Raw genomic sequence first — 27,386 nt, 5'->3', positions numbered from 1 at the left:
TCCCGCTCCTCGTAATGACAGCCAAGCAGCTTCTCAGCCGCATCAGTTGTCATTACAAGACAGCCGACCGTTGGCTATGGACACCGGTACCGGGGTGATGCCTCTAGCTGCAGGCATCACTCCGGTACAAGCACTTTCTGAAATATCGGTAATCTCAGGGGCCGATTACGATATATCGGGGAAAGTACATATCGCCCCTCGATATATCGGCTTTGCTGATAAATCGGTCGATCCCTAGTACGTAGCTTTTTAAAAACATCACAGCACCCTGCTTCATTACGCTTTCAAGATGCCTTAGCTCTGGTGCAAGTAGTGAGCGGGCTCTTGAGAGGAGTTATGCAAATATCAAAATACCTTGAAGGGTGGGTGTCAAGTCTGAAGGAGTGGGTGTTCCTAGGCAGGCTGTATTTTTATGAAGACCACGACATGGGAATTTCCACACATGAAAAGCCTCCAAAACTGAAATCCAATGAAAGGAGTGGGCTAGGGACAGTAATGCTGAGGAGGGAAAGGGCAGGATGATGCAGGACATCAACCTGCCAGGAAATTAGGCAAGCTCTGACTTGCTGCAGCTTCTAATGCAAACGGAGGAGCTGAAGTGAAGTTGTGAAGTGTGAAGTGAAATCAAACTAAGCCATTTAAAAAAACCAAAGGGAAGGCTGCAGTTCAGCTTGTGAATGTTAGTATTGCAGCAATGGAATAGAAGTGGTACAATTAAGAGACATTTCACCTTGCATAACCCTCGAGGAGCTGTGCCAGGCGGGTGTAGGTCAGACGCGACTCTGGGATGCTGATTAAGAATGGATACCCAATATTTTCAGCTCGGCAAGCAACTTTGTGCTCAGGCCAGTGAGTTTTCTGGCAGGCCCTAGAAGAACAGAGAAGAACAGAGAAGATCAGAATAAAAAAAAAAAAACATGACGTACAAGGGTTGTACTGTACAGATCATCGCTAGTCAGAAAAAGACAAGCACACTTACTGGTTGCAATATCCAACCCGATAGCACCGGGTACACCGCTTTAATTTCTCCTCTTCAGACAGTTGTTTTTTCTGACATGCGGAACATTTGGTAATTGGGATGCTGGGAACCTGGGGGCGCTGCAAAGAGTGGATGGACAATAGATTAACATGCACCCATGACTAATTCAATTTGCAATTTGTTTTTCAATACACATGTTCCTTATCTTCATGATGTCACATACAATTTGTAAGTTATAGTGGTACATATAACTTCTCTGGGACAATACTGTGAGTGTTATCACTATGTACTTTATAATGTACAGCTCAGTTTATACAGAGTCTAACTGCACTGAATACAAAATGGGGAAGTCTAGAGTACACTGCATCCAGCACAGAGTACAGAATGCAGCTCTCCAGGGTATGTTAAGTCCAGCACAGTGTACAGAGTGGGACAGTTCTGAGAATGAAAGTCCCTGCACAGCATACAGAATTGGACAGTATAGGCCTAGGTAACATCCGATACAACAGAGTGCAGCAGTCTAGCGTATGTCATGAATAGCACTTTTTTTTTTTAACAGAGAAAGAAACAAACATGTTACATAGTAGGTGAGGTTGAATAAAGACAATAGTCCATCCAGTTCAACCTGTGTAGGTGTGTGTGGCCGTAATCATCTCACATAGCTCTTAAATGTTCTGATCCTTGAGATGTACGTCTAAGAGTCTTTTGAAAGCCACCATACTTCCCGCAGAAACCACCTCTTGAGGTAGAGAATTCCACAATCTTGTAGCCCTAACAGTAAAGAACCCCCCTCATTGCCTGAGGTTAAAACGCTTCTCCTCTAATCGCATTGTATGCCCCCAAGTCCTCATGCAATTCCTTCGATTGAACAGCTTTTTTTCTAAGCTGAGATCCCCATTACGATATTTATAAATTGCTATCATGTCCCCCCTCAGACGTCTCTTCTCCAGGGAGAATAAATCGAGCGATTGCAGACGCTCTTCCTAGTTAAGGTCCTCCAACCCCCTAATCAGTTTAGTTGCCCTTCTCTGGACTCTCTCCAGCTTCAACACATCCCTCCTGAGGACTGGCGACCAGAACTGGACAGAATACTCCAGATGCGGTCGGACCAGAGTTTTATAAAGTGGAAGGATTATAGTCTTATCTCTGGAATACATCCCTTTCTTTATGCATGCTAATATTCTGCTTGCTTTGGCAGCTGCCGCTTGACATTGCATGCTGTTGCCTAATCTATCATCAACCAAGACTCCCAGATCCTTCTCCATTTTTGATTCCCCCAAGGGTTCCCCTCCTAACGTGTATTGTGTTTTTATGTTTTTAGTCCCCAAGTGCAAAACCTTACACTTCTCCACATTAAACCTCATTTGCCATATCGTTGCCCACTCCGTTATTTTGTCCAGGTCGTTCTGTAGGATATCTGCTTCATGCTGTGCAGTTTTTGCCCTGCCCAATTTTGTGTCATCTGCAAAAACTGATATAGAACTACCGATCCCGTCCTCAATGCTGTTTATGAATAAATTGAACAAGGTTGGTCCCAGGACTGAGCCCTGGGGGAGCCCACTTACCACCCCAGACCAGTCTGAGTATGCGCTGTTTATTACCACCCTTTGCACACAGCCTTTTAGCCAGTTCCGTATCCAAGAGTACACCCTGCTGTCGATACCTGCAGACCTTATTTTATAAATGAAGCTCTTGTGGGGAACTGTATCAAACGCCTTAGCGAAATCCAAGTACACCACATCCACTGGTCTCCCCCTATCTAGCTCACAGCTCACCTCCTCGTAGAATGTTAAGAGATTGGTTTGACAAGAACGCCCATTTGTAAACCCGTGCTGATTACTGCTGATGATGTTGTTGTCTTTAGCAAACTCTACGATATAGTCCCTTATCATCCCATGCCTTAAAGAGGAGTTCCACTCAAAAGTGGAACTTCCGCTTATCTGTCTTCTCCCCCCCTCTGGTGCCACAATTGGTACCTTTCAGGGAAGAGGGAGTGGGTACCTGTTTTTGACAGGTACCCTGTCCCCACTTCCGCCAGACCTCGCCGCTGCGAGGTTCGTCACATGTTCGCCACCCCTACTCCTCACTCTGCTTCCTGGCCAATTACTAAATGCTCCGCGCATGCACAGTAGGGACACGGCAGTGAAGCCGCAAGGCTTCACTGCCGGGTTCCCTTACCAGCAATGGTGGCGGCAGCATTCCGACAGCCGATGGAAACATCGACTGCGGTGCAGACATCGCTGGACTCCAGGATAGGTAGGTGTCCTAATATTAAAAGTCAGCAGCTAGAGTATGTGTAGCTGCTAACTTAATTTTTGGAGGGAGGGCAGAACTCCGCTTTAAGGAACTGAGCACTACAAGTCCAGCACAGTGTATAGAGTGTAACGTCTAGAGTATGTCACATACAGCACAGGATACAGAGCTCTCTGCCTGCGGACACACAATAAATTTCTCCTTTTATTTTACTATGGGATGAATATTTTACAAAGCACTTCTGCTTAGTAGCAGCACTGGGGTCGTCGGTTCGAATACCAACCACGGCACTACCTGCATAGGGTCTGCATGCTCTCCCTGTGCCTGCGTGGGTTTTCTCCGGTTACTCTGGTTTTCTCTCACACTCCAAAGACATTCTGGTAAGTTAATTGGCTCCTGTCTAAATTGGCCCTAGTATGTATGGGAGTAAGGGACCTTTGATTGTAAGCTCCTTGAGGGCAGGGACTGATGTGAATGTACAATACATGTAAAGTGCTGCATAAATTAATGGTGCTATAGAAGTACCTATAATAATAAATAGCACTAGCAATTGGTCAAACCATGCTAGTTTTTGCTACTTAAAGAAAAGCTCTGTGTGAAAGAAAGTGGAACTGAATTATACTCAGCTGACTAAAGTCAGAGTAGGGACACAGCTCCCCTTCTTTTGGTAGTTCTTAAAAATTAGATGAATAATCAATTAGAAGTGGCAAGCAAAGGAAATGTGTGTGTGTGTGTATATATATATATATATGTGTACGCACACACACACACATTATATATATATACACATACATACATATACACACACACACACATATTATATATATATATATATATATATATATATATATATATATATATATATATATATATATATATATATATATATATATATATATGTGTGTGTGTGTGTGTGTGTGTGTGTGTGTGTGTGTGTGTATGTATGTGTATATATAATGTGTGTGTCTGTCTATCTATCTATCTATCTATCTATCTATCTATCTATCTATCTATCTATCTATCTATCTATCTATCTATCTATTCACACACACATACATACACATATACATACATACATACAATGTATATAGACTCACCGGCCACTTTATTAGGTAGACAGGTTCAATTGCTTAAGACGAATTGCTAATCAGCCAATCACATGGCAGCAACTCAATGCATTTAGGCATCTAGACTGGGTGAAGGCGAATTGCTGAAGTTCAAACCAAGCATCAGAATGGGGATAAAAGAGGATTTAAGTGACTTTGAACGTGGCATGGTTGTTGGTGCCAGAAAGGGCTGGTTTGAGTATTTCAGAAACTCCTGATCTACTAAGATTTTCACACACCACCATCTCTCGGGTTTACAGAGAATGGTCCAAAAAAGAGAACATTTCCAGTGAGCGGCAGTTGTGTGGAGGAAAATGCCTTGTTGGTGTCAGAAGTGAATGGGCAGGCTGGTTAGCGATAATAGAAACGCAACAGTAACTCAAATAACCACTCGTCACAACCAAGGTATACAGAATACCATCTCTGAATGGTGTGGGGGATAATTTTTGGCACACTTTGGACCCCTTAACACCGGTGTAAATGGACAGGTGGTCCGTTTACATCCGGCCACTCAGAGGAGAGCGGGCTGTGTCTGTGGGCTCTGTATAAGAGCCCGCTCCATGTGGACAGGGCCTGAGAGAGGCTGAGGCCACTTTTGGAAACACCGCAACCTACTGAAATGCTTTCAGTTGGCTGCTAGATAAAAATGACATTGATTATCACGGACAGCAGTATTATATCTGAAAAAGATGGTACAGGTGAGCTTTGCTCTCCTCTTATTTGGTTACATTGTGGTGCTTTTGCAGAATACAGGTGCACCTTTAGGACTTTTCAGGTTTATTCTTGGAAAGCTGTGAAAACTATGGCATACCTGCTGGACCTGAAGCACGAGAACACGCTCCTTGGCAAGTTCTGGGGAAAGAACCTCAAAACACAGGAGTACATCTGACGGAGAGACAGAATCCACAGAGCAAGACGGCCTGAACATACGGTGGAAGCGGTGTTTCATTACCTAAAAGAAGGGTAAAAAAAAAATAAAAAAAAAAAAAAAAAATCGGTAAGGTGGCACAATTTATGTAATGTGTTTTTTATCTTGGCAATTGAATATAAAATCACTTTAAAATATAAAAAATAGAATTCCTTGTTACATTTTTAACATACAATTCACTGTTTTGCAATCAATCTAAAGCTGGTCACACAGATTACAATCGAACTGATTGTACAATGTCTTAATGCCCGTACACACGAGTCGAAATTCGGCCGGGAATTTTCGCCCGACGACCGATTTTCGGCTTGTTAGTATGATGCTTCCGACAACCGACTCCGACTTTTCGGCCGAAAAAAATCTGGTGTGCATGCTATAAAATTTTTGTCCTCCGTCAAAACACGTCCGATTTTCGTGCAGTCAGTACAAATTTCGACAGGGAAAAATCTAATGAGCAAGTCTGGGCATGCTCAGAGAAGAAAGAACACAAAGAAAGCAAACCAACACATGACATCACTTCTGAAGTAGAATTTTGTCGTGCGGGAAAATTTGTGTGCAGTCTAGAGCACATTCCAACCAACAAAACATCACTCTGGACAAAAGACGGACGACCGGTCGGCGGAAATTCGTTGTGTGTGTACTAGGCTTTAGTTTTGCCACCATGCAGTTGAGAGAGACTACCTGAACAAGCCATTGAATTTTATATCCACACATCATATCTTAGTAAAGCTAAATGAGATTGCACTGTGTGAGGACAGCTTTAGAATAGGTTTAGTCTTACCTCGGCTAACCTCAGGTTTTCCATCTTAACTCTCACACTCTGAGAGATGGACTCGAGGACGTCTGAGGCGCTAGAGTTCTCTTTACTGATACTGACCAAAAACTGCAGAGAGGTGTAAAAAGAAGTAGTTAGACTGCGCAATTCTTTCTCAGCATATATTTATTGCATTTCACGCATACATGGGTCAGTATTCCTGAGAATGTCATTCAATAACTTCTGAGACCGCTTCCAGCGCAAGTGTGTCAATTAGGAGGGGGGGGGGGGGTGTTCCACACTCTTTACTGGTAACAGGTCCACTTTAATACCGTAGCACAGCGTTTATGAGCAGTCTCACCTTAATGGGTTTCTTGTGTGGCTCTTTTGCAAAATAGTAGATGGTGAGGACCTTCTGCTTCTGGGGTAAGGGCACTGGTAGGTACAGGAAGGGATCAAATGTAATAGACACCTGTTTAAAACACAAAGTTTTGTCAGGAATTCAAAAATCATTTTAAACACTCTTGCGTTATAACCAAAACCAGAATATCAACTTATAAGGATTGTACATATAGGTCAAAACTGTATTATTTTCTATTCTGTAATAAATAAATTACCAAAATAATAAACCCTTCAAGCTCAGTCTGGATGTCAAGGCAAAATTTAGCAGCATCGGTATTTTCATAATTTCATCTGGTACACTGATTAAATCAAGGGGAAACCAAAAAAACAAGGGGAAACCAAAAAAACAATGGGAAACCAAAAAAAACAATGGGAAACCAAAAAAAACAATGGGAAACCAAAAAAAACAATGGGAAACCAAAAAAAAAAAAAAAAAAAAAAAAAAGACGCTCCATTCTTTTAATAGGCTGGCAAGTGGCAAAAAAAAAAAATGTACACATACACTAACTGTATCTAACAATTACAGTATTAAACAAAAGCACACTGACATCCACAGGATGCAGTGGCCTCCAACCATATTTCTTTGTTGATTATTTTCCCTGATAAACGCACATAACAGAAAATATATATATATATATATAAATAAGACTTAATGGGCATATGCTTTTTTTTTTTTTTAAAGCATTTTCCCCCAAATCATTCCTCTCTGCTCATTTTTCACTTAAAGCCATGTACATTTGAAAATGCCGAACACTCCTAAACGCCATGTTTAAAGAGGTTGTAAACCCATTAAATTTTTTTATTTTTTTTTTCCAACCTGAAAGAGAAACACAATGATCTAGTATGCATCGCATACTAGCTCATTATGAAATATTTACCTTAGAACGAACCCCCGCCATGCCGCCCGCTTACCTGTATGACGGGCGACATGTTAAGTCGCCCGTCTTCTGGGATCGCGGCATCCGGCCATGTGATTGGCTGGAGCCGCGGTGACGTCACTCCCGCGTACGCACCCGGGAGCAGACATTCACGGCACGGGGCTCTGAAGGAACGGCACCAGCGGCCGTTCCTTCAGAGCGCATGCGCCAGTGATGTCACTGGCTGCATGTAAGGTACGGTACATGTTTAGGAGATATTTACAGTACCTATAGGTAAGCTTTATCATAGGCTTACCTATAGGTAAAAGGTGCAGAGGAGGGTTTACTTCCTCTTTAAGAGTGACATTCCTTTTTTTTCTGCCTGAAAGTTCCTCTCAAAACGGGATGGGGGTTTTTTATTTTTCTGTTCAAAAACAAAATTTTCTGCACATATGCTTTTAAACTCTCTAATGTGCATGGACAAATTAAACTAACATAGGTGCTTATGAAGGCAGAAAAAAAAGAAAAACAAGACAGTCTAAGCAGCATTTTTTATGCCCAGTGTGCATGGACCCTTATCCCTATAGAAGGTTTGTTGTACGGGAATCTTAAATTAGGATGTCAAAACAGGACTGTCTTTTATAGCTTGTATACCACCCACAGTACATTTACTGTGGGCAGGCGGCACAGGTCGGCTGGATCACGTACCTGTACATTGTACAACCTGTTCCAAGTTAGGGGCGAGCAGCCACCAGACACAGCAGATTACAGTTACTGGTAACTGGGTATCATGTCCTCATTAGGATTTACTGGTAACTGGGTATCATGTCCTCACTAGGATTTACTGGTAACTGGGTATCATGTCCTCACTAGGATTTACTGGTAACTGGGTATCATGTCCTCACTAGGATTTACTGGTAACTGGGTATCATGTCCTCACTAGGATTGATTATAACGATCACATAACTATGTAAACAAGCCGTTATAAATAGATTTACATTCACCCCCAGCTTGCTTACGGTTATGATCTGTGATTAGCCCACAGCAATCACATGGTACATGGCAACCTGTACCACGTGATTAGCTGTAGCCAATCTTTACTGAATAAGCAAAACCAGTGTAAAAAAAATAAAACCAAAAAACCTGATTCCCCCCACACCAGAGCAGCAGTGTCACTAAAGCCCTATTAGTATGAAAATGTTTTTATTGGGTACAGCGTTGCATAACTGGGCAGTGCTGAATAGCAAAAAATGGCCAGGTCATGAAGGCGGTATAACCTTCCGAGAGGTCAAGTGGTTAACGCACTGCAATGACCTAGAAAAAAAAAATTAAAAACAAAACCAGCAGGAAACGGCTAATGCAAATAGTGAACACCAAAATTTATTGTGGATTCTAGAAGATGTGAGCCCTTTCCTAAATAATAACACAGGACACCAGTGACTGCCAGCTCATATTAGTGATTGCCAAGGTTATATGTGGTCAGACCACAATTCTGTATTGTAGAAAACCAAACACAAGAACCAACATTTAAAAAGCATAAGGTTACATGTTACACCAATATTCGGTGTGCAACATGTCTATGAATGCACCGCACCTGCTGGGACAGCTAGCAGGGGATCTTCTCCCCTCCACTAGCTGTCAAAATAAAAAAAAAAAAAAAGACCCCATCGGTCATTTCAGCCATAAAAAGCATCCTCCTGCCTGTCAGCCGTCATGTACACTGAAGCGCAGCTTAACGAAAATTTACGACCCCAACCTGTGGTGCGGCGAAGTGACTCTGGTGTGCATGCGTGAAAGTGACGAAATCACGGCCAAAAGCAAAGGCACCCAGAAGGAAGGCTGGGCGAAGATGGAAGTGCTGGGGGCCAGCCAGGATTGATCCCACAACAGTGCTGGAGGGCAACGTTAGACAGGCAAGTCTACCATAATGTACTAATTTGCTGTGCATGCTAGCACTTTATGGCATAGTGAAAAAAGAGTGAATATATTGCGCTCAAACACTTAAAACACAACCAAAAAAGTGCTTGTGTGCATAAACATATAAATAAATAAATATAAATGCTGGTAAATGTATGTGTATAAATAAATAAATGATGTGAAAAAGTCCTTAGTGAAATAAATCAACAGTCCTTAAAGTGCCCAGTGCAATACGGATCTCTCAGCAATGACTGAATATCACTCTAGCTTCAAGTGAGGGACCTCCACCATAGGGACTTTCTCCACCCAGTGCTCAGGGTAAATACTTCTTACCGAAGCTGGTGGACCCCTTAATTACAGGGGGTCTAAAAAAGCATATATGGTCCACAAATGCCTCCAAGCTATCCTTCAGGTCCCTTTATATGGCTCAGCTCGCACAAGGAACTCCAAGTATTTCCAGGGTGGTATAGGGAAAAAGATAAGGAGACTCCGATAGTGTAGTATGTTCTAATATTGGGGTTTATTAATAGAAATGCACTTACTCAAACATCATAAACAGAATGCCTTCATGGGGTAAATGTAGCATGGGTTCGGTGTACGGGACGCTCCTCTGTTCCTGCGTATCACCAACCCGTAACTCCACGGTCTCACATTCCCGACGCACGTTTCGTCAGACGCGCTAACGTCATCAGGGGATCATGGAGAAAGTCCCTATGGTGGAGGTCCCTCACTTGAAGCTAGAGTGATATTCAGTCATTGCTGAGAGATCCGTATTGCACTGGGCACTTTAAGGACTGTTGATTTATTTCACTAAGGACTTTTTCACATCATTTATTTATTTATTTATTTATACACATACATTTACCAGCATTTATATTTATTTATATGTTTATGCACACAAGCACTTTTTTGGTTGTGTTTTAAGTGTTTGAGCGCAATATATTCACTCTTTTTTCACTATTTATGCGTATACACGTTTTTATTGCAGCTTGCACTATGGAAGCAATTCCTCACATATATAATTAATATTTGATTAATAATTTAACTAATTTATTATCGAATATCACCATTTGCGCAGTTTCTTTTGGGCTACCAATTTGTCATTTATACTTTATGGCATAAACAACCTGGGGGGCAAAAAAAAAAAAAATATAGCGCAGTTAACTACCGCTTTAATTAAATGATTGAAAGCATATTTGAGTTATTATGTAGTGCTTGTAAACCCTTACATATACCCACTAACTGGCCTCAGGTGATACACCGAGATAAAACAAATCCTTCTACATAAGTTGTATCTGTTAATCTGCAGTTCGCTCTTCTCTACAGCCTATTAAAGAACACCTTTTACACCCCATTTCTCAGCTCCAGATGGCGGGGATCTGATGTCATGCATTGCACAGCATAGGGCAGAGAGACTGAAATAATCTGAGACCTGAGTGGAGGGTATGTTCCTCCCTCCCCCCCAGCCTTTTACAAAAAAAAAATGCACAGCTGAGGTGGTCAATTATCTGTTGTGCGCAGGGGGGGTGGGGTCACTTTCCTGGAATTGTCTGGGGTCACAGAGATTGTTAGAACAGACTCATGCAGATAGCACAAGAAATAAGATATCTGACAGAGTCAAAGTGCTTTGGATTGAGGCTACTACACACTATAGAAGAATATGCTTTGTTTGTTTTATTATTTCAGAGGTTTGCAAGCACTTTAACTCCGCTTTTTATTTCAAGTTCCAGTGTTCTCTCCAGCTGCTGCCTGTGTGAAGTCCCAAAGGACAGCATACAGTCACTGAGGGAACATAGAAGGGTAAATAGGGACAAGTTTAAATCAGAATGCATCATAAGGTACCTAAAGTGATTCTAAAGGCAGAAGGTTATTTATCATAATGCATTCTGTGCATGAAGATAAAAACCTTCAGTGCGCAGCTCCTCCCTCAGCACCCCCCCCCCCCAACACTTACTTGAGCCCCATCTCAATCCAGCGATGTCCACGAGTGCCTCGGCCTTCCAGGACTCTCCAGCCTGATTGGCTGAGACACAGCAGCAGTGCCACTGGCTCTTCCAGCGAGCCAATCAGGACAGAGAGGGGGCAGGGCCGAACAGCGGCTCCATGTCTGAATGGACACAGGGAGATGCGGCTCAGCCTGGGTGCCCCCATAGCAAGCTGCTTGCTGTGGTGGCACTCGACAGAAGAGAGCTGCTAGGAGCACCGGTGGGGAACCCAAGAAGGAGGACCGAGGCTGCTCTGTGCAAAACCACTACACAGAGAGCAGGTAAGCATAATGTTTATTTTTAAAGAAAAAAATATGAAGATTTTAGTATTACTTTAACAGTATGAAAAGGACAGAGCAGAGACAGGTCACATCAAGGGGCTTATGTGCAATAATGGTTTCAACTGAAGCATTAACCCACCTTAGCACAGACAGGACAAACCAGCTTTGACTTATACTGGCCCTGGAAAAGATCGACCACAAAGGAGTCATTCCTCATCTTATGCCGCAGCCAGGCCTCATCAGCAACCTCCTGTCAGGAAACAATGTAATGCAAGTTCAACAAAAAAAATTACGTACAGCTTCTTCATGAGTTAAACATCCGTTGTGAAAGATCTGTGCTCTTAACAGTCAGTCAATTCAAAAGATCTACAGGTAGTCCCTGGGTTAGGAACAAGATAGGTTCTGTAGGTTTGTTCTGTAGGTTTGTTCTTAAGTTGAATTTGTAAGTTGGAACAGGTACATTTTTTATGTGCAACACCAGTCAAAAAAAAAATGACTTACCGTAAAATCTATTTACATAGTTACATAGTAGGTGAGGTTGAATAAAGACAATAGTCCATCCAGTTCAACCTGTGTAGGTGTGTGTGGCCGTAATCATCTCTCATACCCCTGAATGTTCTGATCCTTGAGATGTACGTCTAAGAGTCTTTTGAAAGCCACCATACTTCCTGCTGATGTTCTTTGATGTACACAGCTCCCGATTATTCTTAACCATTGGGTTATACTGCCCCCTACGGGAAAAGGATACTAGGCTGGAAAAAGCTTGACTACGCCAATGGGCAGTCCCAGGAGGTATACTCCCTCTCTCAGCTATAGGCACTCAGTTTTGTTACAAGCAGTGTCAGAAGAAAGCCAACTCCACAGAGGGGTGGGTGCTGTGTCCGTCAATGAACATCAGAGAAATGGATTTTACGGTAAGTCAAAAATCCCATTTTCTCTTTCGTTCATTGACAGACACAGCTCCTGATTCTTCTTAACCATCGGGACGTCCTAAAGCAGCGTTAAACATGAGGGGTGGGAAAACATCAGAAAAATATTCCCAAGGCTAACTAGGTAGTTTAGAGCTCTACCATGAACAACTAGAGCTCACCTGAAAAATACACCCTCAAAGAGGAACAAGTCCTCTAAATAGCAGACTGCAAAACCTTGCAGCCAAAAGAAGCATCCGCAGATGCAAACACATCCACTTTATAAAAGTGTAAAAAGTGTGCACCGACGACCAGGTGGCCGCCTCGCAAAACTGCGTCACTGACGCACGATGACGGAAAGCCCAGGAGGCACTAGGCTCCCTAATAGAGTGCGCCTTGACAGGGAAAGGAGGAACCTGACCCTTGATGGAATAGGCCTGAACCACCATCTGTCTGATCCATCTGGAAATGGTCGCAGAGGAAGCCGACAACCCTTTGTGAGGTCCGTCCGTGAGCACAATAGAGAGCGACTTCCTAAAAAGACTCTGTAGCTGCCAGGTATAACCTAATTGCCTGAATCACATCCAAGACATGCAAGGCAATTTCCTTTGAATGTTTAGGCCTGGGACACAGGGAAGGCAACACAATGTCTTCAGTCAAATGAAAGTCAGAGACCACCTTAGGAAGGTATGATGGACAGGGGCAAAGCACCACCTTATCCTTGTGAATCACCATAAGGTGAACGACAGGATAATGCTGCCAGTTCAGACACCCTGCGCGCAGAGGTGAAAGCCAACTTCCGAGACAATGAAAGCAGGAAAAACTCCCGAATATTTTCAGAGGGAGGCTTCTGTAGAGCTGAAACCCCCAAATTAAGAGCCCAGGGCGGCAACTGAAGCCACACAGAAGGAAACAAATGTCGGACACCCTGAAGAAAGGTACACACCAGGGAGTATGTGGCCAAAGGTCTTTTGGAAAAAACTGCCAAAAGCAGATACCTGGCCCTTGATGGTACTCAAGGCCAATTCCTGTTCAACCCCCTGTTGAAGTAAGGTTAAGATCCAATCCACCAAGAAGGAGTGAGGATGAACCCCCAAGAGACGCACACAACGCAATGTACATCTTTCAAATACAGCGGTAGATAGACGTAGATTTCCTAGCTTTCAACAGTGTAGGAATCACCGACTCGGATAAACTTATATCCTTCAGCACCTGGCATTCCAAAGCTAAGCTGTCAAAGTCAGCGACTGTAAAGCAGGATGGAAGATTGGTCCTTGGGACAGCAGATCCTTCCTGAGAGGAAGTCCCCAGGGAGCATCGGAGAACAGCTGTAACAGATCGGCGTACCAAGTTCGGTGAGGCCAGTCTGGAGCCACTAGAATGACCGGAATCCTTTCTGCCTGAATCCTGCACAGTAGTCGTGGCTGGAGTTAGTGAGAACTGGAACGATGGCAGCACCGGGGCCAACATTTTTGTGAAGACCCAAGGAATGGAGGAGAGACCAAAGGTCAATGCCACAAACCGATACTGCTCCTCGCCCACGGCAAAACGGAGGAAGCTCTGGTGACCGGCACATATTCGAATGTGTGGGTAGGCGTGCTTGATGTCGATAGAAGCAAGAAGAAAACCCCCTGATGTAGGGACGCCACTCCCGTGCGAATGGACTCCATTCTGAACTTCTGCACCCGCACAAAGCAGTTCAGCGCCTTGAGGTCCAGGATTGGACGCACTTTGCCTTCCTTCCTGGGAACTGTAAACAGATTTGAGTAAAAACTCTGGAAACGTTCCGAAGTCGGAACCGGGACAATCAATTGTTGATGTAACAGGTCTTGTACCGCCCAAAACAGACCCTGTAAGCAGAACTTCAGTACCCGCACAAAGCAGATTAGCGCCATGAGGTCCAGAATTGGACGTACCTTGCTTTCCTGGGAACTGTAAAGAGTATTGAGCAAAAACCCCTGGAAAAGGTCAAAGTTTAAATTCAATTTAAAGAGAAAAAAATTACCAGGACCAGAGATCCCAGCAAGAATCTAGGTCCTTACTCCTGACTAGGCAGAAAAAAAAAAAAACTGAATGCCTATAACAGAGTGGGTGTATACCCTATGGAACTGCCCATAGGTGTAGTCAAGCTTTTTCCTGCCTAGCGTCCTACTCCTGTAGGAGGCAGTATAACCCAATGGTTAAGAAGAACCAGGAGCTGTGTCAGTCCGTGAACGAAAGAGAATTTTTACGTTCTGGATAGTATAGGAAGGGTGAACTGGCAATGCAGTGATGAGAGATTGCAGACAGGTCCACCAGACAGGTGTCAGTATGCAGTTAGCATAAAGATAGCCATCTCCAATCTGAAGTAGGGATGCACCGAAATGAAATTCTTGGCCGAAGCCGAATAATAATAAATTTTTTGTCCTCTCTCTTGTCCTCTCGTGTCTCTCTCTCTCTCTCTTGTCCTCTCGTGTCTCTCTCTCTCTTGTCCTCTCATGTCTCTCTCTCTCTCTCTCTCTTGTCCTCTCATGTTTCTCTCTCTCTCCCTAAATGTTACTGTAGGGAATGGGATTCAGTGCACACTGCAGCCTTGTACCATAGGGTTAATGTTAGTGACACTGTAGGGATTGGGAAGGATGCTGGGAATGGAAATCAGGAAGCATGCAGGCAGCCTTGTAAATTTTAATTGCAGATACAGGGCACTGGGCAGGTCAGGGTTAATGTGGTAACATCAATTACTCAGTGACAGTCAGTCAGTGTCAGTGTGGACTCGATCAGATTATACAGTGACAGACAGTCTCTCAGTGGTGGTAGTAGGAGGCTGGAGGTGGACTAGTAGGAGCCTGGAAAGGAGCACAGCCGCATACATACATTACTCACTCGTGCACTGCAGCCCGCCCCACACATTCAGTGAGTCTTACTCTCCTCCCTAGTTTTTTCAATGGCACATTCAGGAAGCCAATCACGCCGTGAGTAGCGGCACAGCGGAACCAATCAGGTGTGCAGGCACGCGTGATTGGTTCGCTGTGCAGCTAATCACGGCGTGATTGGCTTCCTGAATGTGCCATTGAAAAAACTAGGGAGGAGAGTAAGACTCACTGAATGTGTGGGGCGGGCTGCAGTGCACGAGTGATTAATGTATGTATGCTCACCGCTGAAGTGTCCCGGCTTCCCCTGCCTAACACGGAAGTCTGTGAGTCCTCCTCCGAGTCCCTTCCCCCTGTAAATATCGCCTACGGCCACAGAACGATAGTCAATATCATATCGACTATCGTTCAGCCCTATTATTCGGCACAAAATTATTCGGCCTTTTGACTTATTCGGCCGAACACCGAAAGTGCTATTTTTTCTATTTTCGGCCGAATAATGTTCGGCCGCCGATTATTCGGTGCATCCCTAATCTGAAGTATGCAAGTCGGATGTTTGTAACCCGGGGACTGCCTGCATTTCATTTATCAGCGATGCATGTTGGACTGATGGATGAGTCAGTCCATCTAAAATAATTTCTGTTATCACTGGTGTATGTTGTAACTTCTGGATAAATTGGTATCTTTAATTTTCTAAGCTTAACCACTTAAGGACCAAGCCTATTTCTGACACTAGTTGCTTACAAGTTAAAATCAGTATATATATATATACACACACACACACACACACACACACACACATACATATATACACACACTGAACATTATAAAAACGCAACACTTTTGTTTTTGCCCCCATTTTTCATGAGCTGAACTCAAAGATCTAAGACTTTTTCTATGTACACAACAGGCCTATTTCTCTCAAATATTTTTCACAAATCTGTTAGTGAGCACCATCCACCTCACAGGTGTGGCATATCAAGATGCTGATTAGACAGCCTTAGGCGGGCCACGATAAAGGCCACTCTAAAATGGGTAGTTTTACAAATTTACCATCCCTACAGTGAAGCATGAAGATGAATGCAGCAATGTACGGAAACATCCTTTATAAAAACCTGCTCCAGAGTGCACTGGACCTCAGACTGGGGCGATGGTTCATCTTCCAACAGGACCACGACCCCAAGCACACAGCCAAGATAATAAAGGAGCGGCTGCAGGACAACTCTGTGAATGTCCTTGAGTGGCCCAGCCATAGCCCAGATTTGAACCCGATTGAAAATCTCTGGAGAGATCTGAAAATGGCTGTGCACCGATGCTCCCCATCAAACCTGATGGGGCTTGAGAGGTCCTGCAAAGAATGGGAGAAACTGCCCAAAAATAGGTGTGCCAAGCTTGTAGCTTCATACTCAAAAAGACTTGAGGCTGTAATTGGTGCCAAAAGGTACTTCAACAAAGCATTGAGAAAAGGCTGTGAATACTTATGTACATAGGATATTTAACTTCTTTCACAATGTCATTATATAGGGTATTGTTTGTAGAATTTTGAGGAAAATAATGAATTTAATCCATTTTGTAATAAGGCTGTAACATAAAATGTGTACAAAATTGAAGCTCTGAATACTTTCCGGATGCACTTTATACACAAATGTTTTTCCTTTCAATTCTATTTTAAACTGAATGGGCTGATAACAAGGTGAGGGTTCACATATACAGTCACAAGAGTCTGCTTACCACATTCCTAGCAAACAGACAATATTAGATTACTACATCGATATTAACATGGTCACAAATTGACTCTTAATTAAAGTCAAGAGTATTTGCTGTACCTCATCCGGCCTTCCATCCGAATCCACAGTTTCCGTGTATGGCTTGTTTTGAATCCTGTTTAGATCTTCATGAAGCCCATCTAGGAGGAAAGCCATAAACTCCTGGGCATCGTGCTGGGCATAACCTGTGAACTGGCTAGCTTTGCTTGCAACGATTGCCTACAAAAAGAGTAGTCACGAGTGTTAGATTTGCTAAATATAAAAACACATAACAAAAGCAAAGCCACCAGCAATCTGGTGTCTTTGTGGAAATCTTGTTCTATGATCAATACAGAAAGATAAAAATAGCAAAAATATATGTTCCAATACACCTCACTAAAGGGAACAGTTGCTAGGGAGAAAGACAAGATACGGATATCTACCTTGAGTTTAGATGGCTGGAAGGCATGATGTGTGCCTTTCCACAGAGCTCTTAACAACACAGCAAAGCTAACTGCAAGACGACCACCGGTCCCTAGAGGGTTGTTGCAGTTGATCTCCGATTCAAATGAGTGATCTAGTAAAGAAATGGGATGCAAAAATGATAAGCAGAAAAAAACAAAAAAACTTTGATATTTAAACAAAGGGAGTCTGAAATCAAAGTATGTTCAGTGAAACAAGCAAAAAAAAAACGTATTGGGCAATTACACAGTATGGCTAAAGAATGGGGACACTTCTCCAAATGAATGGGTTCAGACATTTCCAGCGACAATTATGTGGCTCCATAACCGTTGGGGAAAGACACTTTTCTGTTCTGGCATGACTGGGCTCCCCCATGTACAAGGCCAGCTCCAGAAAGACCTGGCATGCTGAGTTTGATGTGAAGAACTTGAGTGCCCTACACAGAGCCCTGAATTCATCCCTACACAACATCTGCAGGATAAACAGAATGATGACTATGAGCCAACAAACAAAGGAATAGAAAAAGATGGGGCTTTACGGGCCAGTGGGAGTAGAAGGATCACGCCAAAACCAACTTATATAAAAACCAAATTACATTTTATTGAGTTTCAAAGTAAAAAAACATGGGCGATCACACGCATGTTCACAAGGACAAGATACATAGAAAAATTCCTATAAAATCAATTAATAAGAGTCATTGAGATAGAAATACATCCCATGAAAAAAAAAAAAATAAATAAAATGTAATTTGGTTTTTATATAAGTTGGTTTTGGCGTGATCCTTCTACTCCCACTGGCCCGTAAAGCCCCATCTTTTTCTATCCCTTTGTTTGTATATCTATTAGGGGTAAGGGCCTATCCACACGGTACCCTTTGTTTCTATGAGCCAAGTCTTCACATTCAACATAAGGTTCTTAAAGAGGAGCTCCAGGCTCCCCCCAATAATACTGCTGGCTTTTAGTACAAGGACACTTACCTGTCCAGGGATACAGCAATGTCCTCACCCAAGCAGATTCTTCAATCGGCTTTGGGTGCAGACATTGGCATCTGAAGTAAGGGAAACAGGAAGTGAATCCTTACGGCTTCACAGCCAGTTTCCTACTGAACATGCGAGAGTCACAGTGCGCCTTGTAAATGGTCCCGTAGTCTTCTGGGACCTGTGATGTGTTCCAAAAGAAGGGGGGGGGGGGGGTTAACTTCCGTCTCAGTTCGCCACAATCTGAGCCGGACGTGGAAGCGGGTACCTGTAAAATTCAGGTATTCGCCCCCCACCAAAAAAAGTGACCAATGTAGCAGTCGAATGGGGGGATGCAAGCTTCAATCTCACAAATGTTCTGTTGGTTAAAATGTGTTAAATTCACACAGACTCACTCCAAAACTTTGTGAAAAGCCCTCACAGATGAGTGGAGGCTGTTATAGCCACAGGGGAGAACACTCCATTTTAATGACCTTGGTTTTGGAGTGGAAAGTCCAAAAAGCTCCTATTTGGTGTAATGGTCAGGTGTTCATAAACTTTGGCAATATAATGTACGTAGGCTGCTATTGCTGACCTCTCCTGTAACCACTTGACGATCAGCGTTGTACTAGTATGCAGGTGCGCAAACCGCAATCGGAAGGGCAACATAAAGGCACACGACTGTATACCAGATAAAGGAGGGGAAAAAAAGTTACTAACCTTGGAAATAGTCCCTAAGCTCCCGTGTGTTGGACAGAGACTGGATAACGCTGTTCATGAAGCAAGTGTTTCCCAGATTAACCAGACCAGTAAAACCTGGCAGGCAGACTCTCTTCTCCTCTTCCTCCTGTGCGCTATCGCTGCTCATAGCGCTGTGCGTCATAGGTGGGACCATGCACGTTGGTTTGGGCTATGGACAACAAGAAATGCACCATTAAACCTGGCAGCTTACATTGTATGTATTTTCCATTTAAAACCAGTGCGGAAAAAAGCAGTTTATGCCAAATATGAATTTCCTTTTATACGACTCATTCACAGCAGACACGCTCCTCACTGCTGACCACTGGTCTATGGCATTTCCCTACCACTACAGGCAAACAGGAAAGAGGGGAAAGCCAATAAAGGTATATCAGCTATTAAAAGCGAAGTCCCGCTCACCCCACCTCCAAAAATTAAAAGTCAGCAGCTACACATACTGTACACATACTGTAGCTGCTGACTTTTAATATTAGGACACTTACCTGTCCAGGAGTCTAGCGATGTCGGCACTGCAGCCGATGTTTCCATCGGCTGTTGGATGCTGCCGCTACCATTGCCGGTAAGGGAACCCGGCAGTGAAGCCTTGAGGCTTCACGGGCAGGTCCCTACAGTGCATGTGCGAAGCGCGCTGTGCATTCCTATTGGCTCAGCGGCGGAGGAGGGAGCCGAACATCTGTGGGACGGTGCTGAATCCTGGAAGTGGGGAAGGTTCCTGTCAAAAACAGGTACCTGTTCCCCCCTTCCCCCTGAAAGGTGCCAAATGTGGCACCGGAGGGGGGGGACAAAAGAGCGCAAGGTCCACTTTTGGGTGTAACTCCGCTTTAAAGCAGAACTAATCCCACAGATTTAAGAGTTTCAAAAAACAGTTACAATCCTGGCACATGCAGCACCATGGCAGTTGAAGATCAAACAAACCAAGACCAAGACGGCAGCGTGCTTTGCTGAAAACGATAGGAGGGTTTAGTTCCACTTTATGTGTACATTTGGGTAAAATAAAAAGAGCAATTTAGTACATTTCCACTACACATTTTCCTTTGTTTTATATCTTCAAGTATAGTAAAATATCTACAATATTTATCTGCTAGAAATCCAGTGAGCTACTAAAGGAGAAGTATGGCCAATGCTTCTCCTGTGAGGCCACGAAGTGCACTTATTTCTGCATTCCTGTGACCCAGATTCAGCCGACAGCAGTAAAAAGTCCGCTGTCGGTGGACATCACAGAGTCGGTTCAGGTCTGCAGGGATCCAGACAATGTTGGGATCCGCCCAGATGCATGATTGACAGATGGTGCAGCCTCTCAGTTCACCGCTGAGAGCCTGAGCCAGCCGCTCCCTCCCCCCTTCACAGCCCAGTGTTCCAGTGAGCACTGGAGGGGCAAAGCAGAGAGCTGGTGACTGACAATCACCACTTTGCGCTCCGAGAAATCCCAATAACTGAGCGATCAACAATCTTTGATTGGCCAGTTCTCGGCGTAGAGAAGGCGGGGGCCAGCTGCAGCATCGGATCGATGCTACAGCCATGTAGCGGAGTATGATTTTTTTTTTTTTTACATTCCTACACTTCTCTTGTTTAGCCTGACAAAGCTTCAGTAAAAATGGTTGGCCCTGTCTTGAGTTCTCTCCTGCCAAACTACAAAACGTCTCTTTCCGTAACCCCCTCCAATTTACATTCTCTGCACTCTACCCCCCTCCTTCACAGGCTGCCTGCTTTGCTAAGCCACAAGACCATCATAGGTGGAAAGCTCCACACCACAGCCTGCAATTTATGCATGGTTCATAAAATGCAGGGCACGGTATGGAGGATCCATGCAAAGTATAACGGAGAGTAATATGGATTATAAATGGGCTTCTTAATATAGCATGAGAACATTTGTCAAAAACAAACAATGAACATTGCTGCTCTGGATACCTACAGAAGGCAGAAGTGGCTCTGATTTTACAGAGACGTGATCGGCTGTCGTTCTTGGTGCAACCTTCTCCAGACTGGCCTCTTCTGCCCGGGGCTTCTCCTTCTCAACGCCTCTGGCCTCCTCTTTGCTGGACAGAGCATGCTGGTTACTTCCTGGCTGTGCTTTATCGAGGGGGGCAGGACTGGCAGGCATTGCGACCTTTGCACCACCCACTGCACCTTAAAAATGGCCAAGGACACTTTGTTTAGCAGCAAGTTCATGCATCTATAAAAAGCTTTACTCCAATTTAAAAAAAAAAAAAAAAAAAAAAAAAAAATCATCATGAATTGGAACATTACAAAAGACTGAGTAATCAAAAAACAAAGTATACAGGAGAGCAGCAATATAATAAATTCCAACACATAACTAGGCCAACTGTAACCGCTTAAAGTGGTTGTAAACCTCTGAAATGAAAAATAACAAAGCATATGTATCTATAGTGTGTACTTGTCCCAATCAAACACACTTAGTGTGGTTCCCCGCTGATCTCTCCTCCCTCTGCTATCTGCATCAAATTAAATTGAAACCAAGAAGTGACAGGAGACTGCCCCGTCCCTCCTCCAGCTCACAGCAAGTGACTGATGGCCTCCGAGCTGTGCATGTTTTTCTAGGAGTTAGTGCAGGGAGTGTTTATTCCTTCCACTCATGTCTCAGATTACACTGAGCTCTCCTCTCGTGTAGTGCATTGTGTGACATTAGATTCCCCCCCCCCCCTTTCTGCATGCTGGAGCTGAGAAAAAGCCCCTGATTACTGTGTGTTTTAGAATACTGCAAATAAAAAAGGTACAACTTATAGTTGCATCGCATACTAGCTCATTATGAATTACTTACCTTAGAACGACGTTCCGACACGGACCCCCGGACACCGCTGTGGGAGCGGACATGATCCCTCGGCGTCTCTTCCGTGTTCGGCGGCTCTGGTGCTGTGATTGGCCGCGACGTCATTTTCCGGCAAGCTCCCGGCATGGGAAAGCTGAAGGTCCTCCGGACCTTCAGAGCGCATGCGCCGCTCGCATGAGCAGCTGCATGCAGTGCAAATATCTCCTAAACCGTGGCGGTTTAGGAGATATTAATTGCACCTACAGGTAAGCCTTATTATAGGCTTACCTGTAGTTAAAATTGGAAAAAAGCGGTATACTACCGCTTTAAATGTCATCATATATAAAAGAAAGAGGTAGAATTCAGGGTGCAGACCTTGTGTGGTTGGTGCCTCAAGGCCTCCCCATCTCTGGCACTGTTTCTTCTGAAGGGAGATGTCAATTCGAGAGCCTGTGAAGTTGAATCTGCACAAATCCGGCTCTATAAGGTTCCTAGAAGAGAAAATATGATTAGTTGGCTGAAACCAAATTGCAGCAGAACCACAGACACGTCAGAATACACCGACATCTCACCTGAGTTTCACTTGCCATCTGAAGACTGGGTCAGGACCACAACCGGGGTGGAGCCTTAGAAAGTTGGGATCGCTACCAACACAAAAATGATTGAGATTTTGTTCAGGTTTCACAAAGAAACATTTGATTGTTCTTGAAAAGTAATGCAGCAATTCAATTACCATATGCAACAAGTAGAAATTCACAAAAATATTAATGACAATGCAGCAAATCCCACCATGCAAAGTTCACCTTTAAGCGCTGAACGTCACATGACGTCCTGGGCTTTAACCGCTTGCCGGCCGCCGCACGACTATTTACTGCGGCGGTCAGCCCCTCACAGGCAAAGCAATGTGGTACTACGTCGCTAGCCTGTGAGGGTCTCAGGAGCGAGCGTGCGCCGCCGGAGGCGCGCATCCGGACCCCCCCCGTGCGTGTGACCGGCGGCCCCCGATCGTCCGCCGGTCACTCGCGATCGTCAGTGGAGAGGGAGAAAGGCAGGCGGCTAATGTAAACAAAGCAGCCTGTCATTCTCCCCTGTGTAGAAATAGTGATCATACGGTTCTAATATGTAGGACCGTTGATCACTGTTCCTACACTTCAAGCCACAGCCAATCACAGTTAGAATCACGCCCCTAGGGACACACATAGCTCCTCCCTCTCAAAAAAAAGTTAAGCCCTTCACTGCCAGTGTAATTTTACAGTAACAGTGCATATGTATAGCAGTGATTACTGTAGTAATGTCACTGGTTCCCCCAAAAGTGTCAAAAATGTCAGTCAAGGGTTCGATCTGTCCGCCACAATGTCGCAGTACCGCAAAAAAAAAAAAATCGCGGATCGCCGCCATTGCGCGTTAAAAAAAAAAATAAATAAATGACAAAAATCTTTACCTTTGTTAGTAAACGCGATAACTGCAATTTTTTTATCAAACATATGTAGCATAAAACAAATTGGCCGAAAATGTTAAAAAATTTAGATTTTTACATTTTTTTGGGCAATTTCATATAAAAAAAGTGAAAAATATTGTTATTTTTGCAAAATTGACGCTCTTTTTTTGTTTATAGCGCATGATCAAAAAATCGCACAGGTGATCAAATACCACCAAAAGAAAGCTCTGTTTGTGGGAAAAAAAGGACGTCAAATTCGTTTTAGGTACAGCGTCGCACGACCGCGCAATTGTCAGTTAAAGTCAGGCAGTGCCGAATCGCAAAATACCCCCTGGTCAGGAAGGGGGTAAAATCTTCCGGGGCTTAAGTGGTTAAACGGAGATCTCAGAATGATGGGTGCACAGCTGCAGGCATCATCCAGATATCTTTTTTTCTGCTGCCGATTCCCTGCACCGTAAAAGCAATCATAGCTGCAGTTCAGCAACTTGTTTTTATATACAAAGACAAGGAAGACTCACTGCTCCAGGTGAATCAAGAAGCCTGATGATGTACAGGCGCACGCCTCTGCTCGCCTCCGCACACAATCAATATAGAAGAAATGGCTGCACTCCAGGTATCATCAAAATTCTGTTTTATTAACCGAACATCCCAATGTGGCAAACAGGTTGACGCGTTTCACACACTAGCAAGTGTGCTTAATCATTACCAGTAATGATTAAGCACACTAATAAACCAGAATTTTGATGATACCTGGAGTGCAGCCATTTCTTCTATATTGATTAACTTGTTTTTAATGGTGACGGAACCCCATCCTCCATTTTTATCAGACATGTAGCAGAATATATTTAGGCCAAAATTTATGAAGAAAATTAAATTTTTTTATTTTTATTGGATAGGTTTTATAGCAGAAAAATATATTTTTTTTTTTCAGTCAAAATGTTCAGTCTCACACACATGCACACACCCTCTGGGGGTAGAAAGCTGGTGCTTAGGAATTGGTTACATCATAAATACAGGTGTAACATGTACCTAAAGGTGAACTTAGGCTTTAACCACTTGCCGACCGCCGCACGACTATCTACGTCGGCGGTCAGCCCCTCACAGGCAAACTAACGTAGGGCTACGTTGCTTGCTTGTGAGGGTCTAGGGAGCGAGGGCGCGCTCCCGCTCCCGCGTGGTCACGGACCCCCCCGCGCGTGTGACCAGCGGACCCGATGTCCGCCGGTCACTCGGCGATCGGCGGGGGAGAGGGAGAATGTCAGGCAGCTTGTGTAAACAAACTGCCTGTCATTCTCCTCGCTGCAAAGACACTGATAAAAATCTGGATCTGGTATGTAGATCCGTTGATCAGTGTCCTTACAGCTAGAGCCACAGCCAATCACAGTAGAAACCACGCCCCTAGGGACACACACAGCCCCTCCCTTCCAAATAAAGTTAACCCCTTCACTACCAGTGTATTTTTACAGTAACAGTGCATATGTATAGCACTGATTACTGTAGAAATGTCACTGGTAACCCCAAAAGTGTCAAAAATGTCAGTCAAGGGTCCGATCTGTCCGCCGCAATGTCGCAGTACCGCAAAAAAAAAATCGCAGATCGCCGCCATTACGCGTTAAAAAAAAAAACAACAAAAATGACAAAAATCTTTCCCTTTGTTAGTAAACGCGATAACTTTTGCGCAAACCAATCAAAATACGCTTTTTGCGATTTTTTTTTACCAAACATAGGTAGCATAAAACAAATTGGCCGAAAATTTTTAAAAATTTTGATTTTTACATTTTTTTTTGGGGGAATTTCATATAAAAAAATGTGAAAAATATTGCTATTTTTGCAAAATTGACGCTCTTTTTTTGTTTATAGCGCGTGATCAAAAAATCGCACAGGTGATCAAATACCACCAAAAGAAAGCTCTGTTTGTGGGAAAAAAAGGACGTCAAATTCGTTTAGGTACAGCGTCGCACGACCGCGCAATTGTGCGTTAAATTCACGCAGTGCCGAATCGCAAAATACCCCCTGGTCGGAATGGGGGTAAAATCTTCCGGGGCTTAAGTGGTTAAGTACATTAGCAAAGAAAGTTTCAGGTAAACCTGAGCTATTCTTTATAATTCCATACAATAACTGCATTTATTTTAGTTTGCGCTTACATGGTTGGCTTTATGGGGGATTTATATCCTCCAGACTACCAAGGAAAAACAGTCTTTTTGGGTGCTTTAATGCATTACCGAGTCAAGGGCACCAATAAGCTAGAAAAGCTGACAGATCTCCAAGGAGGTAAAATTTGTGTCATTTATACAAATGACCGATAACTTTTGTAACAGCTTTTACAATAAGCAGACCCCTGGGGCTACAATTGCTTACCTAGTCTTGAAGATCAGAGTGAAATCCTGCTCCCGAAACAGCACCCGAGAGGTCTCCTTGCAGATCTGCTTGACATAAACATGCACGACAACCACGTCGTTCCCCTTCTCGTAGTGGTCATTCTTCACGAAGGTCAGGTTCACATAAGGCTCAGCTTCTATAAACCAGAGACAACACAATTTTATACAAACTGAAAAACACACAGACTTAATATGCAGGCCTTTTCAAAACCACATATCTAGCAAGGTCAAGTCATGTGACGTCTGTTTCCCCCCACCCCCCCTTTTATTTTATTTAACCTGCCAATGATTTTGGCTGAAGTCAGCTGATCCGCTGTGACCAATCACACACAGAGCTCTGTGTTTACAAACACACAGAACTGTAAGACTCCAGTCACACCAGCGCGACTTGTCAGCCTGACAAGTCGCGCTCCCTCGCGGTCCATTGACTGCTACAGGACCCGTTCTAATAGGAGCGACACAAGTCGCTCCGACTTAGAACAAGGGTCCTGTACTACTTCGGGGCGACCTCGGAGCAACTTGCATAGACTTCCATTATGTGAAGTCCTTGCAAGTCACTCCAAAGTCGTGGTGCATGGGAATGCACAAGTCGCCCCTGAAGTAGTACAGAGTCCTGCCGCCCCAATGTGAACCGAGTCTAAAGGGGACAGTGATCTGGATGTTTCTTCTCCCTGAAAAGTAGGGATAAAAAACAGCCAGATCGTGAAGTAAAAGCAGCACACATTACACTAGGCACACATTTAACCCCTTGATTGCCTCTAGATGTTAACTCCTTCCAGCCAATGTCATCAGTACAGTGTACAGTATTATCACTGTATTAAGTGTCACTAACGACGTCAGTGGCTGTGGTATCTGGCACTAAGCCATCAGTAGCAGATCCTTTAAGTTTGGATGTAGTGCCTCCATAGATGGGACTTGTTTTTCCAGCACATCCCACAGATCTTTAATTGAACTTGAGTCTGGAGAATTTGGAGGCCACGTCAACATCTTGAACTTGTTCCTCAAGCCATTCTTGCAGTGTGGCAAGGTGCAATATCCTGCTGAACGAGGCCACTGCCATCAGGAAATACGGCTTCCATGAAGGGGTGAACTTGGTCAGCAACAATGTACAGGTAGGTTGTACGTGCCAGGCAACATCCACATGAATGGCAGGATCCAAAGTTTCCCACCAGAACATTGTCCAAAGCACAATACTGCCTCTGCTTGTCTTCTTCCCATACTGCATCCTGGTGCCATCTCTTCTCCAGGTACGTGATGCAGTTGGCCATCCATATGAAGAAAACTTGATTCATCAGACCAGACCACATTCTTACGTTGTCCAGTTCTGATGCTCACGTGCCCATTGTAGTCGCTTTTGCTTGTGGACACGGGTCCACATGGGCACCCTAACCGGTCTGCGACTACACAGCCCCATACATAAACTGCAATGTTTCTGCTTTCAACACATCAACTTCAGGAAAAATTGGATTTCTGACTTACCGTAAAATCCATTGGCGGACACAGCTCTTGATGTTCATAACCATTGGGTTATACTGCCCCCTACAGGAGGACACTAGGCATAAAAAAAGTCTGGCTACCCCTATGGGCAGTCCCGGGGGGTATACTCCCTCTCTCTGCTATAGGTACTCAGTTTTGTTACAAGCAATGTCAGAAGAATTACAACTCC

At 43.9% G+C, this 27,386-nt stretch overlaps 1 protein-coding gene across 2 annotated transcripts in view; it reads right to left on the bottom strand.

Annotated features, from left to right (window-relative positions):
• The window catches only part of USP19 (ubiquitin specific peptidase 19), a 150,952-nt gene that overhangs the window by 64,101 nt on the left and 59,465 nt on the right, over positions 1-27,386 (bottom strand). The window contains exons 7-19 of one of the 2 annotated variants that reach the window (XM_082265345.1): positions 25,701-25,857; positions 22,477-22,548; positions 22,280-22,395; positions 21,050-21,264; positions 19,099-19,288; positions 17,405-17,538; positions 17,043-17,201; positions 11,599-11,709; positions 6,379-6,489; positions 6,045-6,146; positions 5,150-5,290; positions 980-1,098; positions 731-868 (exon numbers count right to left, since the gene is read on the bottom strand). In XM_082265345.1, the coding sequence (XP_082121471.1) occupies positions 731-868; positions 980-1,098; positions 5,150-5,290; positions 6,045-6,146; positions 6,379-6,489; positions 11,599-11,709; positions 17,043-17,201; positions 17,405-17,538; positions 19,099-19,288; positions 21,050-21,264; positions 22,280-22,395; positions 22,477-22,548; positions 25,701-25,857 (1,765 nt within the window). The remainder of the gene's footprint in view (positions 1-730; positions 869-979; positions 1,099-5,149; positions 5,291-6,044; positions 6,147-6,378; positions 6,490-11,598; positions 11,710-17,042; positions 17,202-17,404; positions 17,539-19,098; positions 19,289-21,049; positions 21,265-22,279; positions 22,396-22,476; positions 22,549-25,700; positions 25,858-27,386) is intronic. The other variant, XM_082265346.1, reaches the window with a different exon arrangement.

Source organism: Pelophylax lessonae (genome assembly GCF_965119305.1).
Source record: "Pelophylax lessonae genome assembly, chromosome: 8".
NCBI classification, from domain to species: Eukaryota; Metazoa; Chordata; class Amphibia; order Anura; family Ranidae; genus Pelophylax; species Pelophylax lessonae.
The sequence above is the reverse complement of the archived record's forward strand: the minus strand, read 5'-3'. Positions and strand labels throughout refer to the sequence as shown.